The sequence below is a fragment of the Sceloporus occidentalis genome, unplaced genomic scaffold (assembly GCF_023333645.1).
Source record: "Sceloporus occidentalis isolate IW3139 unplaced genomic scaffold, rSceOcc1.0.p SCAF_39, whole genome shotgun sequence".
NCBI lineage: Eukaryota > Metazoa > Chordata > Lepidosauria > Squamata > Phrynosomatidae > Sceloporus > Sceloporus occidentalis.
The window spans coordinates 5,588,967-5,616,739 of record NW_028317019.1 but is presented as its reverse complement, the minus strand read 5'-3'; the positions used below and the strand labels follow the sequence as shown (position 1 = coordinate 5,616,739).

General features: G+C 44.3%; 2 protein-coding genes across 2 annotated transcripts in view; both read left to right on the top strand.

The window, feature by feature from the left end:
• LOC149290465 (uncharacterized) overlaps nt 1-27,773 on the top strand; it is a 200,153-nt gene that overhangs the window by 79,673 nt on the left and 92,707 nt on the right. The window lies entirely within an intron of this gene.
• On the top strand, nt 24-27,446 carry LOC149290469 (uncharacterized). The gene is made up of 3 exons (XM_089489303.1): nt 24-114; nt 9,787-10,505; nt 26,237-27,446. The coding sequence occupies exons 1-3, from the start codon at nt 24-26 to the stop codon at nt 27,116-27,118; spliced, it is 1,692 nt and encodes a 563-aa protein (XP_089345429.1). The 3' UTR covers nt 27,119-27,446.

The following is a 27,773-nucleotide window of genomic DNA, read 5'->3' as shown; positions in this document are numbered from 1 at the left end:
GGCCTCCACCCGGCCCTTGCGTCATGGCGGCGGTAGAGAGGAGGCCGAGGAAGCCTCTGGCACTGCTCCTCAGCCTCCTTTCCACTGCCAGCACAGTGCCGGGGAAAAGACTGGGTGCTACTCCTGGAGGCCTCTTGTGTAGCTTGTTTCGTGTTTTTGTTTTATAAACTGTTTAATTTGGTTAACTGCTATTAAGAGACATAGCTATGAGAATCTATGATATGGGGTGCACTATAAACCTTTTGATAAATGAACAGGGATTGCAATCCTATATATACATATTATCAGACATAACTACAGAAAATGCCATCCTTTTGGATGCCAGAAGGTTCCTCTCATTCTTCAGTGCAAGAAGCAACTGCTGCCTTCTAGAAGATAAAGCAAAAAGGCTTCCAAAAGAACTGAAGCCTTGGGCAAGTCGCACTCTCTCAGCCTCAGAGGATGGCCATGGGAAACCCACTCTGAAGGAACCTGCCAGGAAAACCCCTTCAGAGACTCCCATAAGGTCACCATAAGACCTGGAAACAACTGGAAGGCAGACACCAAGAACAACATTGGGAAATAGGTGCAAGCCTTGCCTTGGGAAAGTGTCATGACTGGGCTCCAGTCAGTGGAGGTCTTCTTCAGGCAGAAAAGGGAGGTTTATGCAAATGCAGAGTGACATCACTGCTACAGAAGGCTCTCTTGACCAATCAGAGAGCAAGATGAAGCTTCTTCTGGAAGCTTCCGTGAAAAGGAGATATAAGGCCTGAGAGACCAAGAGACAGTTGGGGGAATTGTGTCGGTTGGAGATCGAGAGAGAGAGTTAAAGAGCGGATCTTGGAAGTTAGTCTCAGAATTGGACACTTAGGTTTATTTATTTTTAATAGCTTGTATGAATTGAACATTATATACTTACAAATATTGTACCTGAAAGATTCTTAATATCTTGTAGGACTTATATTTCAGTTATATTTTGTTATTTATAATAAATACCTCCTTAGAGTATCTACTACTCGACGCTCCTTTTACACGTGTCTTGGCTCGGTTGATGCTTGGGAGGATCAGGAAAAAAGTAGAAATAAGGTTCCTTAACTGGTCCCAGTGTAGGTTAAGGGAAACCCTTTTATAATTCACTGGATGATGGCAGCGTGATTCAAGGAATTTAAGGGTCTGCTGGGCTAAGAGCCATAACGTCTAAATGTCTAATTAACCATTTGTAATCCACTCAGAAAGCCTTTTGGCTGAAGAGAGGGGTATAAAATTATTTTTGTTGTTATTATTATTATTATTATTATTATTATTACAGGGCCGCAGTTTGGCTGCTTGGACCACCGGAGATCATCACATTGAGTCAGTTAGAAAAGCCCATCTCACTCCAGAAAATAAAGGTACTTGAGGAGTTTGCACTCTACGTCTTTCTGTAATAATAGCTACAAAACTGATAATAGCATTTGGGACATTTAGTCTTTTAAAAACAAATATGGCAGATTTAAATGCTGCTTTAAAACCTCTTTCCATCTGCCAGCTTTGTGCTGGTTTTGGGGGAAATGAGAAAGTGTTGGGAGGGAGGGACTGCCAACAGAATTAGGAGATGCATTGCAGGCTATGGACAGTTTGCGGCCAAGAAAGGTCCAAAACACACGGCAGCAAGAGTCCAGTTTGAGAGCGCTTTAACTGTCCTGGCCCCGTGCTAGGGAATCCTGGGAACTGGAGTTTATTGTGGCACCAGAGCCCTCTGACAGAGAAGGCTCAATGTCTCACAAAACTACATTTCCCAGAATTCCCTAGGACTGAGCCAGGGCAGTTAAAGCAATCTCAGATTGGATTATTGCTGCAGTGTGTTTGGGACTTAGGTGACCCTTGGCAAGTCACACTCTCTCAGCCTCAGAGGATGGCAATGGCATCCCCTCTCTGAATAAACCTGGAAAGGGAACCCCATGATAAGGTTGCCTTAGGGTTGCCATAAATTGGATTAGACTTGAAGACACACATGAAGAAGAGAAAATGTCTGCTATTATTTCACAGGTTGTACATGGGAATGGGAGGCAGTGTGGTGCAGTGGTTTGAGTGCAGGGTTACAACTCTGGAAGCCATGGTCCAGTGCCCCAATCCTCCATGAAACCAGCTGGGTCCCTTGGACAAGATGTCACACTCTCTCAGCCTCAGGGAAGGCAATGGCAAACCTCCTCTGAACAACTCTTGCCAAGAAAACCCCAGGGAAGGCTCCCCAGAAGTCGGCAATGACTTAGAGCCACTCCACAAAAAACTACAAAGCCTCAAGAAAGAGCCAGTGTGGTTTAGTGGCTGGAGCATTGGACTATGACCCTGGAGCCCAGGGTCCGAATGCCCTCTTGGCCACGGAAATCCACTGAGTGACCTTAGGCAAGAAGTCACACTCTCTCAGCCTCAGAGGGAGGCACTTGCAAAACCACTTCTGGACAAATCTTGCCAAGAAAAGCCTTCAATGGGCTTCCCTTAGGGTCACCATAAGTCAGAAACAACTTAGAAGCACACAACGACAACAAGAGCAGTAACAGCACTAACACAAGGCAGCTTGGGAGAAAAGAAGGAAGGAAGGAAGAAGGAAAGTAACAAAAAAAGAAAGAAAGAAAGAAAGAAAGAAGACATGGGAGTTGTAGTCCTCAGTTGAGAGGGATTGGAGTGGCCTTACTGCAGGGCAGGACCAGTGTTGGTAAGAAGCCTCAAACTTATTTCCCGGCATGTTTTACCAAAATCCATGGAATCCACCCCATATTACACGGAATATTCAGTCAAAATCCCTTGAAAGTTCCCGTAATGTTAATAATAATAATAATAATAATAATAATAATAATAATAGGATTTATTTATATTTTTATTAATATGGTGGATCTTTAGTAAATAAATGTAAACCTAATTGAATAAAAATAATTGTAACTTATTTCAACTCTCAAAATTACCATTGGACCAAACAAAGAATCTTTCAGTCCTTCTAATACCTTTAAGATACTTATTTGGACATGAAGGGGGGCCAGGAAGATTTATGCAAAATAGAAACGTGTTCGGCTGCAACCACACTGCAGAAATAATCCAGTTTGACACCCCTTTAATTGCCCAGGCTCGGTGCTATGGAATCCTGGGAATTCTAGTTCTGTGAGACATTGAACCTTCTCTCTCAGCAAACTCTGGTATGATAACAAACTACAACTACCGGGACTTCATAGCACTGGGCCATGGCAGTTAAAACGGTATGAAACTGGATTGTCTCTGGAGTGAAGATGCAGTCTGAGTTGGTTCGAAGACACACTGCAGAAATAATCCAGTTCAAGACCACTTTAGCTGCCCTGGCTCAGTGCTAGGGAACCCTGGGAATTGTAGTTTTGTGAGAAAGAGCTCTGGTGCCACAATAAACTACAATTCCCATACATCTGAGGAAGTACGCTTAAGTCTAGGAAAGCTCATGCTGCCAACTTTTCTTTTAGTGAATCTCAAATGTGCTACACGATCTATCTATCTATCATCATCATCACCATTATTATTATCATTATTAAATTCAAATGCAGCTGAAAAAGTGGACTTAAATTGGCAATGCTGATATACTGTAGAGACTCTTTCTCTGGGGCTGTGATCTGGAAGCGTGGAGGCAATTCCCTTCTCAAATCAGGGAATCCTGGGAATTGTAGTTTGTTGTGACACGTATGTATATATACAGTATATGTATGTGTATATATGTCTGTGTGTGTGTGTGTGTGTGTGTGTGTATATATATAATGTGTGTATATGTGTGTCTGTATGTCTCTCTCTGTGTGTGTGTGTATCTGTGTGTGTTTATGCATGTTCAACTGAGGACTCAGAGAAGGTTCTAGAACATACTCCATAGTCACAAACAGCACACAAAATGGCCGCCAGAACACAAAATGGCCGCCAGTGTGGCTGGGGCTCCAGGGTCCCTCAGTCCCTCATGCCTTGTTCCATATTAACTGCAGGAGGAGCCTGTGAGGGTGGGGCAGGGGGGCGGGGCCTCCCAGCTCCTCTGCTCCCATTGGCCAGATTAAAGAAGGGGAGGAGCTTCTGCCTCTCTATTTAGCTCTGCGCGCGGAAGAGTGAGTGAGAAGAGGACAGAGGGAGGGAGGAAAGGAAGGACGGACGGACGGACGGACGGACGGACGGACGGACGGAGACAGAGACAGAGACAGAGACAAGGAGGAAGGAAGGAAGGAGGCAGAGAGAGAGGGGAGAGGGAGCAGAGGGACAAGGCCTGGAAGTGGTAGGTTTCACTACTGCACTGAGGCCTCCAAGTGCTGAGCCAGAGGTGGCCATTTTGTTCTGCTTGTGACTGTGGGGAATAATATTCTGGAACCTTCTCTGAGGCCTCAGTTGAACAGAGGCTTCTCTTTCTCTCCTGAGGCTCCAGAGAGAGAAGGCTCCAGAGAGAGAAGGAGGCCAGGCTCCTTGGGCCAAAAGGAAGGAAGTGTGTCTCTTTGTGGGTCTTTTGTGTCTCTTTTCTGAGAGGGTTTTCTTATTACACAGCTCTGCTCCTTCTGGGGAACATGGGTTTTAAAAGGGATCAGAAATGGAGATGATAGTTTTAATACAAGCCTTATTCTTCTTCCTCACAAACCTTGGGCTTTGGCTTCTAAGAGGAGGCTAGTCCCCCAAAAAAGCCAAAAATGGCTCCTTTGGGAGGTTTTAAAAGTCTTCCTGTCCTGAATGGGGTCACGCTCCCCTTGAGGGACTCGGTGCGCAGCTTGGGAGTACTCCTTGATTCGTCGCTTCATCTGACATCTCAGGTGGACGCGACGATCAGGAGTGCTTGTTATCAGCTTCGGCTGATACGCCAGCTGCGCCCCTACCTGGGCCGTCGGGACCTTGAAACTGTTGTACATGCTTTGGTAACCTCTCGATTGGATTTCTGCAATGCGCTCTACATAGGGCAACCCTTGTACCAAACCCGGAAGCTTCAATTGGTGCAGAATATGGCAGCCAGACTGGTCGCTGGTAGTTCCAGGACAGACCACATAACACCTATTTTAAAAGATCTCCACTGGCTACCCATTCGCTTCCGAGCTCAATACAAGGTGTTGGTTTTTGACCTATAAAGCCCTAAATGGCTTGGGCCCAGGGTACTTGGAGGACCGCCTCTCCCCATACAATCCGCCCCGCACACTCAGAACATCTGGGACCAATTTGTTAGAGGTCCCTAAATCCCATTTGGTGAGGACCTCACAGAGGGCTTTCACTATCGCCGCCCCCTCATTGTGGAATAAGCTCCCTGTAGAGCTCCGTTCCTCTGCATCTTTAGTTTCTTTTAAGAAACAATTAAAAACGCATCTATTCCAGTTGGCTTTTTCACTTTAGGTAATAGTGTTTTTTCTCTGCTCCTTGCCCTCTGTTTTTCGACCCCGGATTAGTGCAATATATTGTCTTTTTCTTGCCCCTAGTGAATTGTGATTTGTATAGATTCCCATTCCTACCCCTAGTAATGATGTTTTTAAACTTTTTATATTGTGATGTTTTACTTGTATTTTATCGTTTTTTGTCTTGTAAGCCGCCTTGATCATGCAATTGGAAAGGCGGGATATAAATAAAAATTATTATTATTATTATTATTATTATTATTATTATTATTCTCAGTTTCCTTATTAATAGATTTTTAGGCAAGAAGGCAGGAGACAGACCAGAATAACTCATATTACCAAGAATGAAACATAAAACAAACAACAAAAATAAGGATTCTAGACTAAAACAAACTACTTAATTTTTTAAAGGAAAACCATTATTAGGAGGATAAAAACAAGACATCGGTGCTTCTATCCTTTTACAATCGACTCAGGATGTATCTGCACTGCAGAAATAATCCAGTTTGAAACTCCTGGCTCCATTCTGTGGAATCCTGGGATTTGTAGTTTGTTGTGGCATGAGAACTCTCTGACAGAGAAGGCTAAGTGTCCTAAAGGTAAAATCCCAGGATTCCATAGCACTGAGCAGTTAAAGCGGTCTCAAAGTGCCTTATTTCTATAGTGTGCATGCAGCCTTCTTGTGAAAGGGGCTGATGCTGGGGAAAAGCACTGGAGACCTCTGCAGGTTTCAGCAGATGGTTTATTTATTTATGATGCACTGATTTCACATCTATCTATGGGGACATAACCAGGGGCCTCTCTAATTCCCCATCCCCTAATCCCCCCCACTCTAATAAGGCATGGAGTATCTGTTGAGTAGGGGAGCTGAAGTAAATCTATGCTAGGTCCAGGGAGCTTTGTTTGGTGCAGAGGGAGGAAGGGGATGCCCACCTCTGCATTGGGCCAAAGGAGGCATATGTCACCTGCGTATGTCTCCAGCAGGATGCTGTTCTTTGTGTCTTTGAGTACTGCAGGGTTTCTTGCCAAGTCAATCCTAATCCTGGTCCCTTTTCTCAGGACCTTCATCTCGGCCTCCTTGTACACGGGTTTGGGCCTCTCTTGCTGGGCGTGACCAAGTGCAGGGCCACCAGGACCCCCTGCCCACCTGATGGCCGAAACAGAGGCCAAGCGGAGGGAGTCGGGCTCCAACAGAAAGAGGCTCCTGAGGTACAACAGCTCTTTGGTAAGTTGCCATCCTTACTAGTAGTTTCATCTATGTCTGGTCCGGCTCATGAAAGCAAGCAGAGAACATACAGTACTGTCCCAGTTTGGCAGAAAGAGTCCTGGGTAATCCTCTGTCAACTCATTTTTTCAGGGGCTTAGAAAATGTCCTATTTCTCTCTCCTCCTCCCAATTTCCCCATTCTCCTCAGGTCAGTTCAGTTGCTGAAAAATTTGTTCCAAGTTCAAAAGAGTGTTCATCCCTTCCACTCAAAAGAGGGGAGAAGGGAGGAGAGGAGGAAGCAGGGTCTTGCCCTTGCCAGGAGACGGAGGCAAAAGCAAACTGCGGTACCCTTCCTCGCTTGTGTGATCTTTATCATACAACTTTGTCCATCTTGACCACCTTCTGGTGTTGCTTAGCCACATGTGTCTTGCTTTCCGCATCTGTGAAATGCTGGGGGATATGGGAGAATATGTCTAGGCCTAAACTGAGGGTGGGCCCAGTGGCCCTCAAACCCAGAGCACTCCCCAGAACTGTTTTTAACAATGAAATATACCTCTGAAATTAGGTGAGATATGGCACTATAATTCATTGGTGATTAAATGTACTATACATGTTGGGATAGTCAGTATCCTAATCAATCAATAATATCCCAGAAATGGCCTAAATTATATTCTTTATTATATTGTATATTATATTGATAGGATTCGAGACAAACTGGATCTCAAAGGCTGCAGCTTTTTTCTGGCTTGCAGAATTTAAAGCTTATTTCCTGGACTGAATTCTAAAGTGATCAAATAATATTTGGATGCAACATGTGCTTTCCTCCCCTTTTGTTTAGTCACTCTCTGGATGAGGGCTATTTTCTGTTGCAGGTGACCTTTGCGGATGTGGCGGTATATTTCACCGAAGAGGAATGGAAAATGTTGACGAAGAAGCAGAAACTTATGTACAGTAATGTGATGATAGAAAATTATGAGAATGTGGCCTCTGTGGGTAAGGAACCTGAATCCATTGCCCTTCCTGTGAAGACTGAGGGCCCTTTCATAATCCATTGTCAGAGTGCTATGATTCCCCTTTAGAATGATAGAATCAAAGAGTTGAAACAGATCACAAGGACCATCCAGTTCAATCTTCTGCCATGCAGGAACAGACATTCAAAACACCCCCGAGAGATGGCCATCCAGCCTCTGTTTAAAAACCTCCAAAGAAAGAGACTCCACCAAACTCTGAGGGAGTATATTCCACTGTTGAAGAGCCCTTACTCTCAGGAAGTTCCTCCTAAAGTTTAAGTGGAATCTCTTGTCCCTCTGGCTTGCATCCATTGTTCCATGTCCTTTTCTCTGGAGTAGCAGAAAGCAAGCCTGCTCCATCCTGAATATGACATCTCTTCAAATATTTGAACAGGGCTGTCATATCCACTCTTAACTTTCTCTTCTCCAAGCTAAACATACCCAGCTCCCTAAGTCGTTCCTCAGAGAACATGGTTTCCAGACCATTCACCATTTTGGTTTCCCTCCTCTGGACATGCTCCAGCTTCTCAACATCTGTTTGAATTGTGGTGCCCAGAACTGGACACAGGATTATTGCAAGAGAGCCCTAACCAAAACAGAATAGAGTGGCACTATTACTTCCCTAGATCTTGACACTATACTCCTATTGATACAGCCTAGGATCACATTGGCCTTTTTAGCTGCTGCATAACACTGTTGACATATGTTCAACTTGTGCTGTACTACAATTCCTAGTTCCCTTTCACACATAATTTAATTGTCATAACAACTTCCTGCAGAATCGTGAAATTTCTAGTTTTAGTGAGGCACTATTATTCTCCACTTTGTAAGGTTTCTAAATATCCAATCCTAAACTGCCAATTCTGGAATGTTGTGGGACGCAAGTGCTATGCTTTTAGGGGATTTTGGTACTTAGCTCAATAGAGAGAAATAGTTTTACTGGGACAATAGTGACCTCTGGACCCAGCCAATCTATAGCAGGTCCTGAATCAAACAGATCTTCAGAGGCATTTGAAATAGGTTTTTGTTTTATTTAGGGGTAAAGCAAAACACACAGACACATACATATAAGTGTTCATGCACACACACAAGAACTAGGTAACAAAGGTGGAGTGGTGAAAAGATGTAAGGCTTTGATAATGGTGATATGTTATCTATCCAGATCTTTATTCCAATTGCTGAGGATTTGAAATAAGGAGAGGTCAGTAGTTCTCATGACAATTGGGGTTGGTGAGTGCATTGAGGTGTTTAGCCATGAAAACAAACAGAGTGTCTATCTGTAACTGGACTGACACCGAAGAACAGCAAGTCGGGGCTGATATTTATACTGAAATTGGTGCTTGGGGGCAGAAACTGTGGGTTCAGAAAGGTTTATATCACTTTAGAATATTTCCTTTGTGGGGGAAGAATGGTGTGAAACAAACTGAATGCAATGGGTGTTTGATGCAAATACATCAGACAAAAGGGGTTAGCACACAGCCTCTCAGATTCTTGTTGGCTCTGAATTTTGATCGCGTTCACAAGCCAATGTACACTACAATCTGAGGGTGATGCACCAAATACAGCTCAAAAATATCATAGCAGAGTACGGAAGCAAATATCCAGATATAGGCATTGGCAATGCACTGACCACTTTTCACACTTAAAAATAAGTCACAAACACAGTCGATTTCATTGAAATCCTTGGAGGTTCTCTATCTTGAGTTGCAAAATAATGCAAATATTTACAAGCTCTCCTCTCCAACTTCCATGAACTTCACCATCCCTTGTACACACAACTCAGATCCAATCCACTCCAATCCTCATGTGAGCTGCATACTGTATTGGTTGTGAGTCATCTCCTGATGTCACATAGCATGAAACATCCTATGCAGTTAGCTTGCATCATGCCATGTGCTCTGACTCAGCAGTCTATGGCCGTCTCACAGGATATGATGCCACCTGTCAATCAAAGTATTTTTGCACATGTTTAATTAAATATTTTTTTTCAACAGTCCTTTGACTATCTTCTTCCACTGATTCCCTCAAGGCAGTCCCCATACGGTATCTTCTTTGCTAGCTCCTATGAGTAAGAATGCAACCATTCAATGGATTTAGAGGCATAAGCAGCAGGGTCATGCTTGGGTTACTCACAGCAACTTTATTAATTTAATCTCTAAGAAGGAGGGATTAATGAGGGCTAAATCATGTGGTAACGCCCTCCTTTGTTAAGTCTGATTTTCAGTCTCATCTGTAATTGTCCTTCTTTACAGAAAAACATTTGAGTCATGAGAGAGTCCACACAGGAAAGAGGTCACAAAAATGCCAGCATTGTGGGAAATGTTTTCCTTTCCAGTCAGTCCTTGTCATACATCAGAGAGTCCACACCGGGCAGAAGCCTTACAAATGCCAGCGTTGTGTGAAATGTTTTTCTCAGAAGTCAAACCTAGTGACACATCAGAGAGTCCACACAGGAGAGAAGCCATACAAATGCCAGCGTTGTGGGAAATGTTTTTCTCGGACGTCAATCCTAATGATACATCAGAGAGTCCACACAGGAGAGAAGCCATACAAATGCCAGCGTTGTGGGAAATGTTTTTCTCAGAAGTCAATCCTAATGATACATCAGAGAGTCCACACAGGAGAGAAGCCATACAAATGCCAGCGTTGTGGGAAATGTTTTTCTTCGAAGTCAGACCTAGTGAAACATCAGAGAGTCCACACAGGAGAGAAGCCATACAAATGCCAGCGTTGTGGGAAATGTTTTTCTTGGAAGTCAAACCTAGTGAAACAACACAGAGTCCACACAGGAGAGAAGCCATACAAATGCCACCGTTGTGGGAAATGTTTTTCTTGGAAGTCAAACCTATTGAAACATCAGAGAGTCCACACAGGAGAGAAGCCATACAAATGCCAGCATTGTGGGAAATGTTTTTCTCAGAAGTCACACCTAACGGCACATCAGAGAGTCCACAGAGGAGAGAAGCCATACAAATCCTAACATTATATTTGTCAATAACGAATACAAAAAATACAGAATACAGAAAAGGCTCTTGTGATCTTATTTGTAAAAGTTGTCTGTCAATATGTCTCTATGTTTTCAAGTTGGATTTTGTTAAGTTTAGGTTTTAATTGCCAATAGTATAGATAAGTGCTTTGGGTTGTCAATTTGGCTGGGGATTGTGGGTTGTGGTATAGGTTAGGTAGATGGGAGGTTGGGATTTGTTGCAGCTGGTTAGAATAGTTATGGGAATTATAGCTTTTGTAATGTGTGGGATTTTGGCTTAAGAAAGTTGGGGGCAGGTATTAACAGAAAGGGCTAGTTTCTGGGAATTGCAAAAGGGGGCCTTGTTACCTGTGGGGCAGAGACTGTGGGAATTGGAGGTGGAAGCTGGGTTTGGAAGAGGGTCATGTTTGGAAGAAGGTGGAGTTTTAGGTTTTGGGGTTTGAATGCATTGTTTGGATTGGAGTGGTCAGTTCTGGCTTAAACACTGAATTTCTATGTGTTCTCAATAAAGTTCTTTACTGTTTCAACACACTGGACTTTGATACACAGAATTTCTGAATTTGCCCAAAACTGACCCTTTCTTCTCTCCTCAGTTCTCATCTCCATTCCCAGCCATAAGAACAGCACAGACACACAGACACAAACATACAGGAGACACAGAGAGAGCTATATTTCCAAAGCCGAGCCTTCCTTTCCTGCCTTTCCCTTTGGGGCCTATAATTCTATGTGTACTAATCTTGGAGAAGGAAAATAAACCATAGGATTGGACCACAGATGTGTCCCCAAAGGAATCAGTAGGATCCTTAACTGGATCATACAAAATAACTTTCTCTTACAATGCAACCATTTTCATTTCCTTGCAGTCACTCAGGCATCTTACAAGTTCAACATGTTCAATTTAAAAACAGCATCAAAGAGGAAGAGAGGGGGCAAACCCGACTTCGAAAGACCCATTTAGGATTAGAGCAATTAAGGGAGCTCTTATATATCACCTATAATAGTATGATAATAGCTATTGCCTCCATCTTTTTTTCATTCTGATCTCAATCCACAATCATTTAATTGTGTGTGCATGTGTATGTATATGTCTATATGCATATGTGTGTGTGTGTGCGCATATGATCTTACAATACTATACTCCAAGCATCTGAGAAAGGCTGTATCTGCACTGCAGAAATAATCCAGTTTGGCACCACTTTGACTACCATGGCTCAATGCTATGGGATCCTGGGAACTGTAGTTTGTTGTGGCACCAGAGCTCTCTGACAGAGAAAGCTAACACAAAACTCACAAAACTATAATTCCCAGAATCCCATAGCATTGAGCCAGGGCAGTTAAAGTGGTGTCAGATGAGATGACTTCTGCCATGCAGATGCAGCTGAAATGAATCACAACCCACAGAAGCTGATGCTGAAATAAAACCCTTAAGTCTTTACTTGCTTTGTTGTTATTAGCTACTTTCGACTCACAGCAACGCTGTGGATGAGCCACCTCCAAACACCTCTATCCTCCATTGCTCTGCTCTGGTTCTCTTTATTCAGCCCCATAACCTCCCGAATTATGTCTAGCCATTTGGCATGCGGCCTTCCTCTCTTTCTACTCCCTTCTACCTTTCCTAGCATTACTCTCCTTCTTAATTATCCATGCCTCCTCATGATGTGGCCAAAATACAACAGACTCAGTTTAGTCATTTTGGCTTCCGGGGAGATTTCAGGCTTGGTCTGTTCTCGGACCCATTTGTTGGTCTTTTTGACTGTCTGCGGTATCCTCAGCCCTCTTCTCCAGCACCACATCTCAAATGAGTTTATGTTCTTCTTATCCACTTTCATTACTGCCCAGCTCTCACAGCCGAACATGGCAACAGGGGACACAATGGACTGGACATTAGTGCTTAGTTGTATATCTTTAGACTTTAGGACCTTGCCCAGTCCCTTCATGGCTACTCTTCCCATTCATAGTCTTCTTTCGATTTCTTGACTGCAGTTTCCCATTCTGATCAATGTTTGCTCAAAGATACAAGAAACCTTTTAACTTCCTCATTATTTAGGTTGGATTTATGTAGATCTTCCCAAGTCATTATTTTTGTTTTCTTTACGTTCAGTAACAAGCCCGCCTTTGCCATTTCTTCCTTGACCTTCCTTAGTAATTGTCCCAAGTCCAAGGTGTTTTCCTATAGTAGTATTGTATCGTCCATGTATCTTAAGATTGCTGATGTTCTTCCTCTTATCTTCCCTCCTCTTCAAACCAGCTCTTCATTTATTTTCTGCATGTAAACTGAACAGTTGGGGTGATAAGATGCAGCCTTTTTCCAATTGAGAACTATTCTGTTTCTTCATGTTCTGTTCTGACAGAAGCCTCTTGTCCTGAGTACAGATTCCTCATCAGGACTATCAGATGTCTAGGCACTCCCACGGCTTTAAGGGTTTTCCATAGCCTTTCATGATCTATGCAGTCAAAGGCTTTGCTATAATGACCAGTGTTTCACAAACTCTGGTCTTCCAAGTGGTTTGGACTTTACTGGTCAGTAAACGGGGGATCTGTAATCCTGGGAACAAGTTTAGGAAACACTGCTATAGTCTATTAAGCACACAGTGATTCTTCCCCCTGGAATGCCTCTTACAGTCACACAACTACAAATCCCAGAATTCCATATCACTGAGAGCCATGGCAGTTAAATGTGGACTATTTCTGCAGTGTAGATGCAACCAAAATGAATTACAATTCATAGAGTTGGAAGAGACCACATGGGCCATCCAGTCCAACCCCATTCTGCCATGCAAGAACTCCCAATCAAAGCATCCCTGACAGATGGCCATTCAGCCTCTGCTTAAAGACCTCCAAGGAAGGAGACTCCACCAAAATCTCGGAGGGAGTTTGTTCCACTGTTAAACATCCCTGACTGTCAGGAGGTTCCTCCTAATGTTGACCTGGAATCTCTTTTCCTGTAGCTTGCATCCATTGCTCCGGGTCCTAGTCTCTGGAGCAGCAGAAAACAAGCTTGCTCCCTCCTCAATATGATACCCCTTCTAATATTTAAACAGGGCTGTCATACGACCTCTTAACCTTCTCTTCTCCAGGCTAAACATACCTAGTTCCCTAAGTCCTTCCTCATAGGGCTTCATGGTTTCCAAATCCTGTATAGAAATTTCTGCTTCAGACTCAAGAATGGCCTTTCCTCCTCTTCTGTGAAGAAGACTGCGACATCTCAAAAGGTGATCTGCAATAGAAAATAGCCCTCATCCAAAGAGCGATTCAGGAGGGAAGCACAGGGTGAATCCCAAATATGATTTGATCCCTTCAGGATATCATAAGAGTGGGAGATATTGGAACATCTTCCCTTCTCTTTTCCTTAGCTCCCTGGATCTTCAAGAATGGGGTGAGAGGGGAAAGACAAGGCTGCAATCTGTGTTCCTGGTCATCTAGATTTCTTCTGGGATGGGAGTATTTGTTTAGCAATGAAAGCTCTTCCCTGGAGGCCTTCCCAATCTGCTTTACTAAACTGACAGAAATCTAGGGCAGCATCAACCAATCAGCAGATTTATTTATTTATTTATTTGATTTTTAGTATTCCTGGAGGTCAAGTTCTTTTTGGAGGCAGAGAACACTCCAGGGCCCTCTTCCCTTCCCTGGCAATAGAAATAGGAAGACCACATATTCAGCCATTAGGAATGGCTTCCTTTCATGGTGGCTCCAAACCAGCTGCCTTCACCAGGAGCCTCACTGAATCAAGCCCTGTCTCAAAGGCATGCGTTCAATGCTCTTTTAGGAACAGAAGAAGTCCTCCTGAGGACACTCTGAGGGCTGCCATTGGCTGGAATCCCAGTCCCTCCCACATCCCACAGAGAATGACATCACTGCTACGGAAGGCTCTCTTGACCAATCAGAGAGCAAGATAAAGGTTCTTCTGGAAGCTTCCGTGAGAAAGAGATATAAGGCCTGAGAGACCGAGAGACAGTTTGGGGAATTGTGTCGGTTGGAGATCGAGAGAGAGAGAGTTAAAGAGCGGATCTTGGAAGTTAGTCTCAGAATTGGACGCTTAGGTCTATTTATTATTTTAATAGCTTGTATGAACTGAATATTATATACTTACAAATATTGTACCTGCAAGACTCTTAATATCTTGTATGGCTTATATTTCAGTTATATTTTGTTATTTATAGTAAATATCTCCTTGGAGTATCTTCTACTCGACGCTCCTTTTACACGTGTTTTGGCTCAGTTGATGCTTGGGAAGATCAGTAAAGAAGGAGAAATAAGGTTCCTTAACTGGTCCCAGTGTAGGTTAAGGGAAGTCCTTTTATAATTCACTGGATGATGGCAGCGTGATTTAAGGAATTTAAGGGTCTGCTGGGCAAAGAGCCATAATGTCTAAATGTCTAATTAACAATTTGTAAGACACTCTGATAGCCTTTTGGCTGAAGAGAGGGGTATAAAACTATTATTATTATTATTATTATTATTATTATTATTATTATTATTACAGGGCCGCAGTTTGGCTGCTTGGAGCACCGGAGATCATCACAGTGAGTCAGTTGGAAAAGCACATCTCACTCCAGAAAATAAAGGTACTTGAGGAGTTTGCACTCTATGTCTTTCTGTAATAATAGCTACAAAACTGATAATAGCATTTGGGACATTTAGTCTTTTAAAAACAAATATGGCGGATTTAAATGCTGCTTTAAAACCTCTTTCCATCTGCCAGCTTTGTGTTGGTTTTGGGGGGAAATGGGAAAGTGTTGGGAGGGAGGGACTGCCAACAGAATCAGGAGATGCATTGCAGGCTATGGACAGTTTGCAGCCAAGAAAGGTCCAAAACACACGGAAGTAATAATCCAGTTTAAGAGCGCTTTAACTGCCCTGGCCCAGTGCTAGGGAATCCTGGGAAATGGAGTTTATTGTGGCACCATAGGTCTGTGAAAGAGAAGGTGCAATGTCTTACAAAACTACATCTTCCACAATACCCTAGGACTGAGTCAGGGCAGTTAAATCCGTCTCAGACTGGATTATTGCTGCAGTGTGTTTTGGACTTCGGTGACCCTTGGCAAGTCACACTCTCTCAACCTCAGAGGATGGCAATGGCAACCCCTCTCTGAAGAAACCTGCCAAGGAAACCCCATGATAAATTTGCCTTAGGGTTGCCATAAGTCGGAAACGACTTGAAGACACAGATGAAGAACAGAAAAAAGTCTGCACTTATTTCTCAAGTTGTACATGGGAATATGAGGCGTGTGGTGCAGTGGTTTGAATGTTGCTTACAACTCTGGAGGCCACGGTCCACTGCCCCAGTCCACCATGAAACCAGCTGAGTCCCTTGGGCAAGAAGTCACACTCTCTCAGCCTCAGGGAAGGCAATGGGAAACCACCTCTGAACAACTCTTGCCAAGAAAACCCCAGGAGAGGCTCCCCAGAAGTCGGCAAAGACTTGGAGCCACTCCACAAAAACAACAAAGCCTCACGAAAAAGACAGTGTGGTTTAGTGGCTGGAGCACTGGACTATGACCCTGGAGACCAGGGTTCGAATGCCCTCTTGGCTATAGAAACCCACTGAGTGACCTTAGGCAAGTCATACTCTCTCAGCCTCAGAGGTAGGCATTTGCAAAACCACTTCTGGACAAATCTTGCCAAGAAAAGCCTGAGAAGAGCTTCCCACAGGGTCTCCATAAGTCAAAACAACTTGAAAGCACACAACCACAACAAGAGAAAGAAAGCGAGCTATTGCCAGTGTGTCTGGTCAAGAAGACATGGGAGTTGTAGTCCTAGTTCAGAGGGACTGGAGGGGCCTTACTGCAGGGCAGGACCTCTCCTCTTTCTGGCCATGTGGATGCTGGGAGATTCAGTCCAGGAAATACACTTTAAGTCCCATTGGCAAGAGAAAAGGCTACTACTGCCTTTCAGATCCAGTTTGCCCCAAATCCTTTATGAGGACAGAAACCCCTTTGTTAGGAAGCAAACCCCGAATATCTCAGGAAGGCCCTATATCTCCCAAGGCCCCCTCCCTCCAGGAACTCCTTCCTCTCTTCCCCTCAGTCTCTCTCTCTCCCCTGAAGGTCTCAAACTGACAACTGCCAAGCGCTGAGACTCAGGAGGCCATTTTGTGTTCTGGCAGCCATTTTGTCTTTCCAGCGGCCATTTTGTGCTGCTTGTGACTGTGGGGAACAATGTTCTGGAACCATCTCTGAGCCTCAGTTGAACAGAGGCTTCTCTTTCTCTCCTGAGGCTCCAGAGTCAGAAGGAGGCCAGGCTCCTGGGGCCAAAAGGAAGGAAGTGTGTCTCTTTGTGTGTCTTTTGTGTCTCTTTTCTGAGAGGGTTTTTTTATTACACAGCTCTGCTCCTTCTGGGGAACATGGGTTTTAAAAGGGATCAGAAATGGGGAGGATAGTTTTAATATAAGCCTTATTCTTATTCTTCACAAACACTGGGCTTTGGCTTCTAAGAGGAGGCTAGTCCCCCAAAAAGGTGAAAAGGAGCTCCTTTGGGAGGTTTAAAAAGTCTCCCCAGTTTCCTTATTAATAGATTTTCAGACAAGAAGGAAGGAGACAGATCAGAATAACTCATTACCCAGAATGAAACAAACAAACATACAAACAAACAAGAAGAATAAGAATAAAGATCAGACTGAAAGGCAAACTGCTCATCTTTTTTGAAAGGAAAACCATTATTAGCAGAGTAAAAACAAGAATGGGCTGCTTCTATCCTTTTACAACCGACTCCCGCTGTATTTGCACTACAGAAATAATCCGCTTTGAAACCGCTTTAACTCTCCTGCTTCCATCCTATGGAATCCTGGGATTTGTAGTTTGTTGTGGCATGAGAGCTCTCTGGCAGAGAAGGCTAAGTGTCCAAAGGTAAAATCCCAGGATTCCATAGCACTGAGTGGTTAAAGCAGTGTCAAAGTGCCTTCTTTCTATAGTGCAGATGCAGCCTTCTTGGGAAAGGGGCTGATGCTGGGGAAAAGAGGAGGAATGCAGAAGGAAAGGAGGACGGACGGACGGACGGACGGAGGGCCACCTGCAGCTGGACTGGCCTCCCTGAGCGGTCAAGACCTGAACTGGGTTGTGGACGATGGGCACTCTTAATATCAATATTAATATCTTTCACTATTGATTGTAATTAAGGAGGGGATGAGGTTCCTCCTTTCAATAGCATCAGGAAAATGTTTCGGTGTTGTTAAGGTTTGGAAGTCCTGTTTGGGGACTTTTTGTGTTCTCACAGCCATCGGGTGCCATCAGGAAATCTTTTCTTTAGGATCAGAAATCCTATTTGGGGCCCTTCCGACTTTGAGGCCCTTTCATCCTCCATTTTGGGTTCCCTGAAGGCCTCAAACTGCCAACTGCAAAGCGCTGAGACTCAGGAGGCCATTTTGTCTTCCCAGCAGCCATTTTGTGCTGCTTGTGATTGTGGGGAATAATGTTCCAGAACCTTCTCTGAGGCCTCAGTTGAACCGAGGCTCCTCTTTCTCTCCTGAGGCTCCAGAGTCAGAAGGAGGCCAGGCTTCTTGGGCCAAAAGGAAGGAAGTGTGTCCCTTTGTGCCTCTGGCCCTCCATTTTGGGGGCGAAGGAAGGAAGCAAGGAAGGAAGGAAGGAAGGAAGGAAGGGAGGGAGGGGTCTGTGGGGGTCTGAGGAAGGGAGGCAGGGACTCAGGGCCAGTGGGGAGGCTGGGCTTTGGGGGCTGGGAGAGAGAGGTGGGAAAGAGACCCTCACTTTGGGCTCTAGCTGGGGAGGATACCACCGGTCCTTGCCTCCCCCTTTGGGAAAGGAGACCCCCTCAGCCCCGTGGACTCACTCCTGCCACTCATTCCTAGGGCTGGGACTCAGAGGAGTTTCCTAGGCATGGTCACCTTCTGCCCTCCATGGCCATTGGCACTGATCTTTTCCCCATTGCCTTCCCTCCCTCAGCCCTGTGGACCTCCTCCTCCTTCGCACTCAGAGCAACCCTTCTCTACAGCTGAGGAGACGGCCTCTGACCCAGGGAAGCTCCAGATATAAAGGACTGCAGAAGAGGCCTTTCTGGTGCTGCAGGAATCAGGGTCTTTCTACTGAAGGTAGGGCTTTATTCCTGGAGCTGAAAGAGGATCTTTGTTTAAATGGCTCAGTCCAGGATTGTGTGGAAGGGCTGTAGGTGAGAGACTGAGCCCAGGCTTTGCAGGCATAAAGCCCCAAATTCCGTCTCTAGCAGCATTGTCTTCCCAGAAGGTGGAAGTGAGATATCCAGACCCAGACACACAGTGCGCCAGTGATTCCTTTTTATGGGGACTGTGTTTGTATGTTGTGTTCACTGGAACTTTGTGACATATTAGAATCATAGAATCGTAGAGTTGGAAGAGACCACAAGGGCCATTCAGTCCAACCCCCTGCCATGCAGGAAATCACAATCAAAGCATCCCCGACAGATGGCCATCCAGCCTCTGCTTGAAGACCTCCAAGGAAGGAGACTCCACTACACTCCGAGGAAGTGTGTTCCAGTGTGGAAAAGCCCTTACTGTCAGGAAGTTCCTCCTAATGTTGAGGTGGAATCTTTTTTCCTGCAGTTTGCATCCATTGCTCCGGGTCCTAGTCTCTGGAGCAGCAGAAAACAAGCTTGCTCCCTCCTCAATATGACATCCCTTTAAATATTTGAACAGGGCTATCATATCACCTCTTAACCTTCTTTTCTCCAGGCTAAACATCCTCAGCTCCCTGAGTCGTTCCTCATAGGGCAAGGTTTCCAGACCTTTCACCATTTTAGTCACCCTCCTTTGGACACACTCCAGTTTCTCAATGTCCTTTTTTGAATTGTGGTGCCCAGAGCTGAACACAATATTCCAGGTGGGGCCTGACCAGAGCAGAATATAGTGGCACTATGACTTCCTTTGATCTAGACACTATACTTCTATTGATGCAGCCTAAAATCGCATTGGCCTTGTTAGCTGCCGCATTGCACTGTTGACTCATGTTCAACTTATGATCTACTACCCTTTCACATGTAGTTTCATTCAGCCAGGTGTCCTCCATCCTATATCTGTGCTTTTCGTTTTTCCGCCCTAAGTGCAGTACCTTACATTTCTCCGTGTTGAATTTCATTTTGTTAGCTATGGCCCAGTTTTCTAGTCTGTTCAGGTCATTTTGAATCTTGATCCTGTCCTCTGGAGTATTAGCTACTCCTCCTAATTTGGTGTCATCTGCAAATTTGATAAGTATGCCCCCAATTCTGTCATCCAGGTCATTGATAAAGATGTTGAATAACACTGGGCCCAAGACAGAGCCCTGTGGGACCCCACTGGTCATTTCTCTCCAGGATGAAAAGGAGCCATTGTTGAGCACCCTTTCGGTTCGGCCGGTCAACCAATTACAAATCCATGTGACAGTTGCCTTGTCTAGTCCACATTTTACAAGCTTGTTTGCAAGAATATCATGGGGAACTTTGTCAAAGGCCTTACTGAAATCAAGATATATTATATCCACAGCATTCCCTTCATCTAACAAGCTGGTAATTTTATCAAAAAAAGAGATCAGGTTTGTCTGGCATGAAGTCTTTCGTTTATAAAAAGAATTTACATATGTCTTCACTTCCCCAAAATGAGTATAATTCAGGGTGCAATGTTCATTCATAAACTATACATTTATAGATTTTTGTTATATCAAGTGCAACACATTCAGTAGTGTGCATCTTTTTAAAAAATATACAAGGAAAAGTGAAGAAATTGTGATTTTGACAATAGATCCATTCCGAAACAATTCACACAAATGTACATGCCTCAATTTCTATGTGGCTTTAGCAAGCAGAGGGAGCAAGTACACACTTCTTGATCCTGCTATGACTGACATAGACAAACACAGCAGTTAAGCTTAGAGAAATTGTCTCATTTGCAAAAATAAAATAATTATTTTGACCAGTGTCTAAATGGGGAGGGGGCCATGATGATGGGACGGCGTGGATTTGGTCTGTAAAGTAAATCATGTATCATCCAGCCCAAGAGCTAGAGCTTCTCCACCTGGGACATAAAGCAGGTCCTCCCCCTCCTCCTCTTTGTGAAAGAGAAGTCAAATTCTCATCAGTGATGATGAAATAGCATTAAAAATTTGCATCCCTGCATTAAAAAATCTGAGGAGTACTTTATCCTGTTGGTTAACCCCAGAGAGCAGACCCACTGAACCCATAAGTGACTGGTGAGTCAACATATAGATAAATCCAATTGATTCAGTGATTCTACTCTGATCAGGACTAGGCATAGGAGACAGGCTAGGATTTAGTCTGCATGTGGCTAGATCAGGATATTCCCAAGACAAGATGGACAGGCAACAGTGTGGAAAATGGGCACTCTCCACATGGGCAGAGACTCTCTCAGAATTGTGACTTCTCTGCATGCAGAAGTTTGCCATGGGAATTGGGTGCTCCCTTCCCATCAGCTCAATCCTCTGGTGCCCCCTGATCCTGGGAGGAAGGCTGGATCCCATGGAAGGGGAACAACCTGGGAAGAGAGAGCTCCTTTCCTGCCCTTCTTGACCGGAGGGCTCCCTAGTGAATGGCCAGCTGTAGACCCATTCCTCCCAGAGCAACACTGGAGCATAGAGAGTTCTGCTGATTCAACCATCGGGAGAATGAGGAGCCACCAGGCCAGACAGCCTGACCCAGCAGAACCCTCTATGCTCCATTGTTTCTCCAGGTGGAATCAGGCTACAACTGGCCATTCACTGATCCAGGTCCTACCATAGAGTTGTGGAAGCCATCCCTCATGGCCATTCTATGCCTGGTGAGACTGTTGGGTGTGAGGCATTAGAGAAACATCCAGCTGTGTTTCTGTAGTCAGAAGCAAAATGAAGAAATCTTCCTCTGAGGGCCACTGGGGACCTCTGCAGGAGATAATGCACTCATTTCACATCTAGCTATTAGGACATAGTCAGGACCTTGTCCAATTCCCTATTCCCTGATCCCCAGCCACTCTCACAAGGCATGGAGTAACTGTTGTGTAGGGGAGCTGCAGTGAGTCTATGCTAGTTCCAGGGGGCTTTGTTTGGTGCAGAGGGAGGAAGGGGATGCCCACTTCTGCATTGGACCAAAGGAGACATTAGTCACCTGCGTATGTCACCCGCAGGATGCTGATCTCAGTGACTTTGAGTGCTGCAGGGTTTCTAGCCAAACCAAGCCTAATCCTGGTCTCTTTTCTCAGGAACTTCATCTTGGACCCCTTGTACACGGCTTTGGAGTATCCTTTGCTGGAAGTGACCAAAGTGCAGGGCCACCAAGACCCCTCGCCCACCTGATGGCCGACACAAAGGCCAAGCAGAGGGAGCTGGGCTCCAACAGAAAGAGGCTGCCAAGGAACAACAACTCTTTGGTAAGTTGCCATCCTGACTATTACTTTCATCTGTGTCTGGGCCGGCTCATGAAGCAAGCAGAGAACATACTGTCCCAGTTTGGCAGAGAATGTCCTGGTTATTCCTCTGTCACCTCATTTTTTCAGGGGCTTTGAAAATGTCCTATTTCACTGTCCTCCTTCCACTTTCCCCCTTCGCCTCAGGTCAGTTCAGTTGCTGCAAAATGTGTTTCAAGTTCAAAAGAGTGTGCATCCCATCAATTCAAAAGAGGGGAGGAGAGAAGGGAGCAGGGTCTTGCCCTTGCCAGGAGTCAGAGGCAAAAGCAAACTGCTGTACCTTTCCTCGCTTGTGTGATCTTTATCATTAACAACTTTGGCTATCTTGACCCCATTTTGATGTTGCTTTTCCACATGAGTCTTGCTTTCCCAATCTGTGAAATGCTGGGGGATATGGAAGAATATCTCTGGACTTAAGTTGAAGGTGGGCCCAGTGGCCCTAAAGCCCAGAGTACTCCCCAGAACTGTTTTTTTTAAAGTGAAATTTGCCTCTGAAATTAGGTGAGATATGACTAAATGAACTATAATTCATTGGTGACTATATCTAATATACATGTTGGGATAGTCAGTATCTTAATCAATGTATAATATTCCAGAAATGGCCTAAATTATATTGTTTATTATATTATATATTACATTGAAAGGATTAGAGACAAACTGGATCTCAAAGGCTGTAGCTTTTTGTTTGTTTGCAGAATGTAAAGTTTATTTCCTGGACTAAATTGTGAATTGTTGAAAAAATAATTGCAATGCACCATGTGCTTTCCTCCCCTTTTGTTTAGTCACTCTCTGGATAAGATCTATTTTCTGTTGCAGGTGACCTTTGCGGATGTGGCAGTATATTTCACTGAGGAGGAATGGAAACTGTTGACAAAAAAGCAGAAACTTATGTATAGTTCTGTAATGATGGAGAATTACGAGAATGTGGCCTCTGTGGGTAAGGAACCTGAATCCATTGCTCTTCCTCTGAAGACTGAGGGTCCTTTCATAATTTACTGTCAGAGCGCTATGATTCCACTTTAGAATTATAGGCCTGTTACAGACTGCCAAAATAAAGCTGCTTCGGGTCTCTTTGGAGGTATGCTATTTAAATGATGCATGGGTCCTAACAGTCCGGAGGTCGTGCCAAAGCCACACTCCATTTCTAAGCACTGGAGTGTGGCTTTGGTGCAGCTTCCGGATTCTTAGGATGCATGCATCATTTAAATAGCATACCTCCAAAGAGACTTGAAGCAGCTTTATTTTGGCAGTCTGTAACAGGCCATAGAATCAAAGAGTTGAAATAGCCCACAAGGACCATCCGGTTCAATCTTCTGCCATGCAGGAACAGACATTCAAAACACCCCCGAGAGATGGCTATCCAGCCTCTGTTTAAAGACCTCCAAAGAAAGAGGCTCCACCAAACTCTGAGGGAGTATATTCCACTCTTGAAGAGCTCTTACTCTCAGGAAGTTCCTCCTAAAGTTTTAGTGGAGCCTCTTGTCCCTGTGGCTTGCATCCATTGTTCCATGTCCTTTTCTCTGGAGTAGCAGAAAGCAAGCCTGCTCCATCCAGAATATGATATCTCTTCAAATATTTGAACAGGGCTGTCATATCCACTCTTAACCTTCTCTTCTCCCAGCTAAACATACCCAGCTCCCTAAGTCGTTCCTCAGAGAGCATGGTTTCCAGACTGTTGACCATTTTGGTTTCCCTCCTCTGGACACGCTCCAGCTTCTCAACATCTATTTGAATTGTGGTGCCCAGAACTGGACACAGGATTATTGCAAGTGAGCCCTGACCAAAACAGAATAGAGTAGCACTATTACTTCCCTTGATCTTGACACTATACTCCTATTGATACAGCCTAGGATCACATTGGCCTTTTTAGCTGCTGCATCACACTTTTGACACATGTTCAACTTGTGCTCTACTACCATTCCTAGTTCCCTTTCACACGTAATTTAACTGTCATAACAACTTCCTGTGGAATCTTGGAATTTCTAGTTTTAGTGAGGCACTATTGTTCTCCACTTTTTAAGGATTCTAAATATCCAATCCTAAACTGCTAATTCTGGAATTTTGTGGGAAGGAGCCATGGAGATTAATGCTTTTTGCCCCTAAATGGTCCTCAGCCCATCCCAGAACAAGTTTCTTGGCTTTTGTAGCCCCTCTTCTAGCATTTTGAGACTCTGGAGAGGCATTGTGGGAAAAAAGCCTTCCTTGGCCCTGCAATGGATCAGAGAGGGCCCAACAGTAGCAAAATGGCCTCCACTTCCCCAAAGGGATGCTGTGGGATATTGAGGGGCAAAACATTAGGCCATATTTTTAGGCGACACAATGTGGGGTAGCCCCTGAGATGCGCTTGGGGTCCAATGTGACCACCCCACTTCCCTACAGCAGTCCATCCCTGTCTTAGAGATGTCTTAAGGTTGTTTTAAGGATTCTCCCTTGCACTTGACCCTCACTAATATCAGAAACGAGGTCCCGGACCCCTTTTTCTGCCTTTCCTAATGCATTAGTCGTATATTAATTGTCTTGCCAAGAAATGACCTCAAAGTGTCCCTTTTGTGCATCACACTCTGTGGGTGTGTGTCTGTGATAGAGAGATGGTGGCAATGTGAAAAACAGAAAGGCAGGGAAGAGATGCGGAAGGTGAAATGGTAAAGCAGTGCAGATGGGCAAGAGGCAAGGTTGGAGAGCAGAGGGAGAAAGTGAAGGGGATCAGGCCTCTGGGAGCCAGGAGGGGAAGGCAGGAGCAAAGCCAGGATCGCCTAGTTCTGTGCGGAGAGGAAGGGACTTCTGGGAAGGGCCAGGAGAGAGGCCTTGGGGATTGGGAGGCAGCCACCAAACTGACAGATTTTAAGAACTGGATTGAGTGAACTGGTGAGAACCAGCTCAAATCCTTCTTTTCAGACATATTTAGGGGTTCCATTTAGCAGTTATGTGTAACATCTATGAAGGGAGGAAAGGGGACACAAAAACTCCTTTTTCTCTAATGTTTCTTTTGCTTAGCTCCATGGTTGATTCAAGACATCCTTTGTTACCCAAAATGCTGGAGTCTGGGTGGACACCCACAAGTGCTATGCTTTTAGGGGAATTTGGTACTTAGCTCACTAGAAATAAATAGGTTTACTGGGGCAATAGTGACCTCTAGATTCAGCTCAGCTATAGCAAGTCCTGAATCAAACAGATCTTCAGAGCCATTTGAAATATATAAGTGTTTACACACACATGCAAGAACTAGGTAACAAAGGTGGGAGTGGTGAATAGATGTAAGGCTTTGTTAATGGTGACACGTCATCTATCCAGACCTTTATTCAAATTGCTGAGGATTTGGTTGGGAAGAGGTCAGTAGTTCCTTTGACAATTGGGGTTGGTGAGTGCATTTAGGTGTTTAGCCATGAAAAAAAAGAGTGTCTGTCTGTAACTAGACTGACACCAAAGAACAGCAAGTTGGGGCTGATATTTATATTGAAATTGTTGCTTGGGGGCAGAAACTGAGGGTTCAGAAAGGTTTATATCACTTTAGCATATTTCATGTGTGGGGAAAGAATGGCGTGAAACCGAATTGAATGCATTGAATACCTCAGACAAAAGGGATTAGCACACCGCCTCTAAGGTCCTTGTTGGCTCTGAATTTTGACCATGTTCACAAGCCAATGTACACTGCAATCTGAGGGTGACACTCCCAGATGCAACTCAAAAATAGCATAGGAGAGTATGGAAGCAAATATCTAGATATAGGTATTGGCAATACACTGACCACTTTCCACACTTAAAGATAAGTCACAGACACAGTAGATTTCATTCAGGTCCTTGGAGGTTCTCTATCTTGAGTTGCAAAATAATACAAAATAATCATCTCCGACTTCCATCAACTTCACCATCCCTTATACACACAACTCCAATCCAATCCACACCAATCCGCATGTGAGCTGTATATTGTATTGGTTGTGAGTCATCTCCTGGTGCGAAACAGCATGAAGGGACCTCTGCAGTTAGCTTCCATCATGCCTTGGGCTCTGACTCAGGACTCTATGGCAGTCTCACAGGATATGATGCCACCTGTCAATCAAAGTATTTTTGCACATGCTTAATGGAATATTTTTTCAACAGTCCTTTGACTATCTGCTTCCACTGATTCCCTCAAGGCAGCCCCATTTTTTGCTAGCTCCTATGAGTAAGGATACAACCATTCAATGGGTTTAGGGGCATAAGCAGCAGGGCCATACTTAAGTTACTCACAGCAACTTTATTAATTTAATCGCAAATAAGGAGAGGTTAATGAGGGCTAAATCATGTGGCAACACCCTCCTTCCTTAAGTCTGATTTTCAGTCTCATCTGTCATTGTCCTTCTTTACAGAAAAACATTTGAGTCATGAGAGAGTCCACACAGGAAAGAAGTCACATAAATGCCAGCATTGTGGGAAATATTTTGCTTACAAGTCAATCCTTGTCATGCATCGAGGAGTCCACACCAGAGAGAAGCCATACAAATGCCAGCATTGTGGGAAATGTTTTTCCTGGAAGTCTGACCTAGTGAAACATCAGAGAGTCCACACAGGAGAGAAGCCATACAAATGCCAGCATTGTGGTAAATGTTTTCTTCGGAGGTCACACCTAGTGACACATCAGAGAGGCCACACAGGAGAGAAGCCATACAAATGCCAGCGTTGTGGTAAATGTTTTCCTCGGAGGTCACACCTAGTGACACATCAGAGAGTCCACACAGGAGAGAAGCCATACAAATGCCAGCGTTGTGGGAAATGTTCTTCCTCGAAGTCACACCTAGTGACACATCAGAGAGTCCACACAGGAGAGAAGCCATACAAATGCCAGCATTGTGGGAAATGTTTTTCTCAGAAGTCAGACCTAGTGAGACATCAGAGAGTCCACACAGGAGAGAAGCCATACAAATGCCAGCACTGTGGGAAATGTTTTTCTCAGAAGTCAGACCTAGTGACACATCAGAGAGTTCACACAGGAGAGAAGCCATACAAATGCCAGCATTGTGGGAAATGTTTTTCTCAGAAGTCAGACCTAGTGACACATCAGAGAGGTCACACAGGAGAGATGCCATACAAATGCCAGCATTGTGGGAAATGTTTTTCTCAGAAGTCAGTCCTAGTGACACATCAGAGAGTCCACACAGGAGAGAAGCCATACAAATGCCAGCACTGTGGGAAATGTTTTTCTCAGAGGTCAAGCCTAGTTACACATCAGAGAGTCCACACAGGAGCTAAGCCACACAAATCACAGCAGTAAACTAACATTATTTTTGTCAGTAAGGAATATAAAATATTTTCAATCCAACGGTGCTAAGAAAAGGCCCTTGTGATTTTGTTTGTAAGGTTTCTCTGTCCATATGTCTGTTTGTTTTAAAGTTGTATTTTGTTAAGTTTAGGTTTTATTTGCTAATAGTATAGATAGTTGCTATGGGTTGTCTATTTGGCTGGGGATTGTGGGTCATGGTATAGGTTAGCTAGATGAGGGGCTGGGATTTGTTGCAGCTGTCTAGAATATTTATGGGAATGATAGCTTTTGCATTGTGTGGGATGTTGGCTGAAGAAAGTCGGAGGCTGGTATTAACAGAAAGGGCTAGTTTTTAGGGATGGCAAAGGGGGGCTTGTTACCTGTGGGGCATAGACTGTAGGAATTGGAGGGGGGAGCTAGGCTTGGAAGAGGGAGCAGTTTTAGGTGTTTGGGGTTTTAATGTATTGTTTGCTTGGAATGGGCAGTTCTGGCTTAACCACTGAATTTTTGACTCTGTGTTCTCAATAAAGTTCTTTACTATTTCAACACACTGGACTCTTAAATGCACAGAAGTTGTGAATTTGTGCTAAACTGACCCTTTATTCTCTCCTCAGTCCTCAGCTCCATTCCCAGCCATAAGAACAGCAGAGGCAAACACAAACATAGA

Coding starts and splice junctions, on each gene's coding strand:
- LOC149290469 (XM_089489303.1), top strand. CDS start 24: ATGGCGGCGGTAGAGAGGAGGCCGAGGAAGCCTCTGGCACTGCTCCTC. Junction 115..9,786: donor AGTGCCGGGGAAAAGACTGG/GTGCTACTCCTG, acceptor CCTTCTTTACAG/AAAAACATTTGAGTCATGAG. Junction 10,506..26,236: donor ACAGAGGAGAGAAGCCATAC/AAATCCTAACAT, acceptor TTGAGTCATGAG/AGAGTCCACACAGGAAAGAA.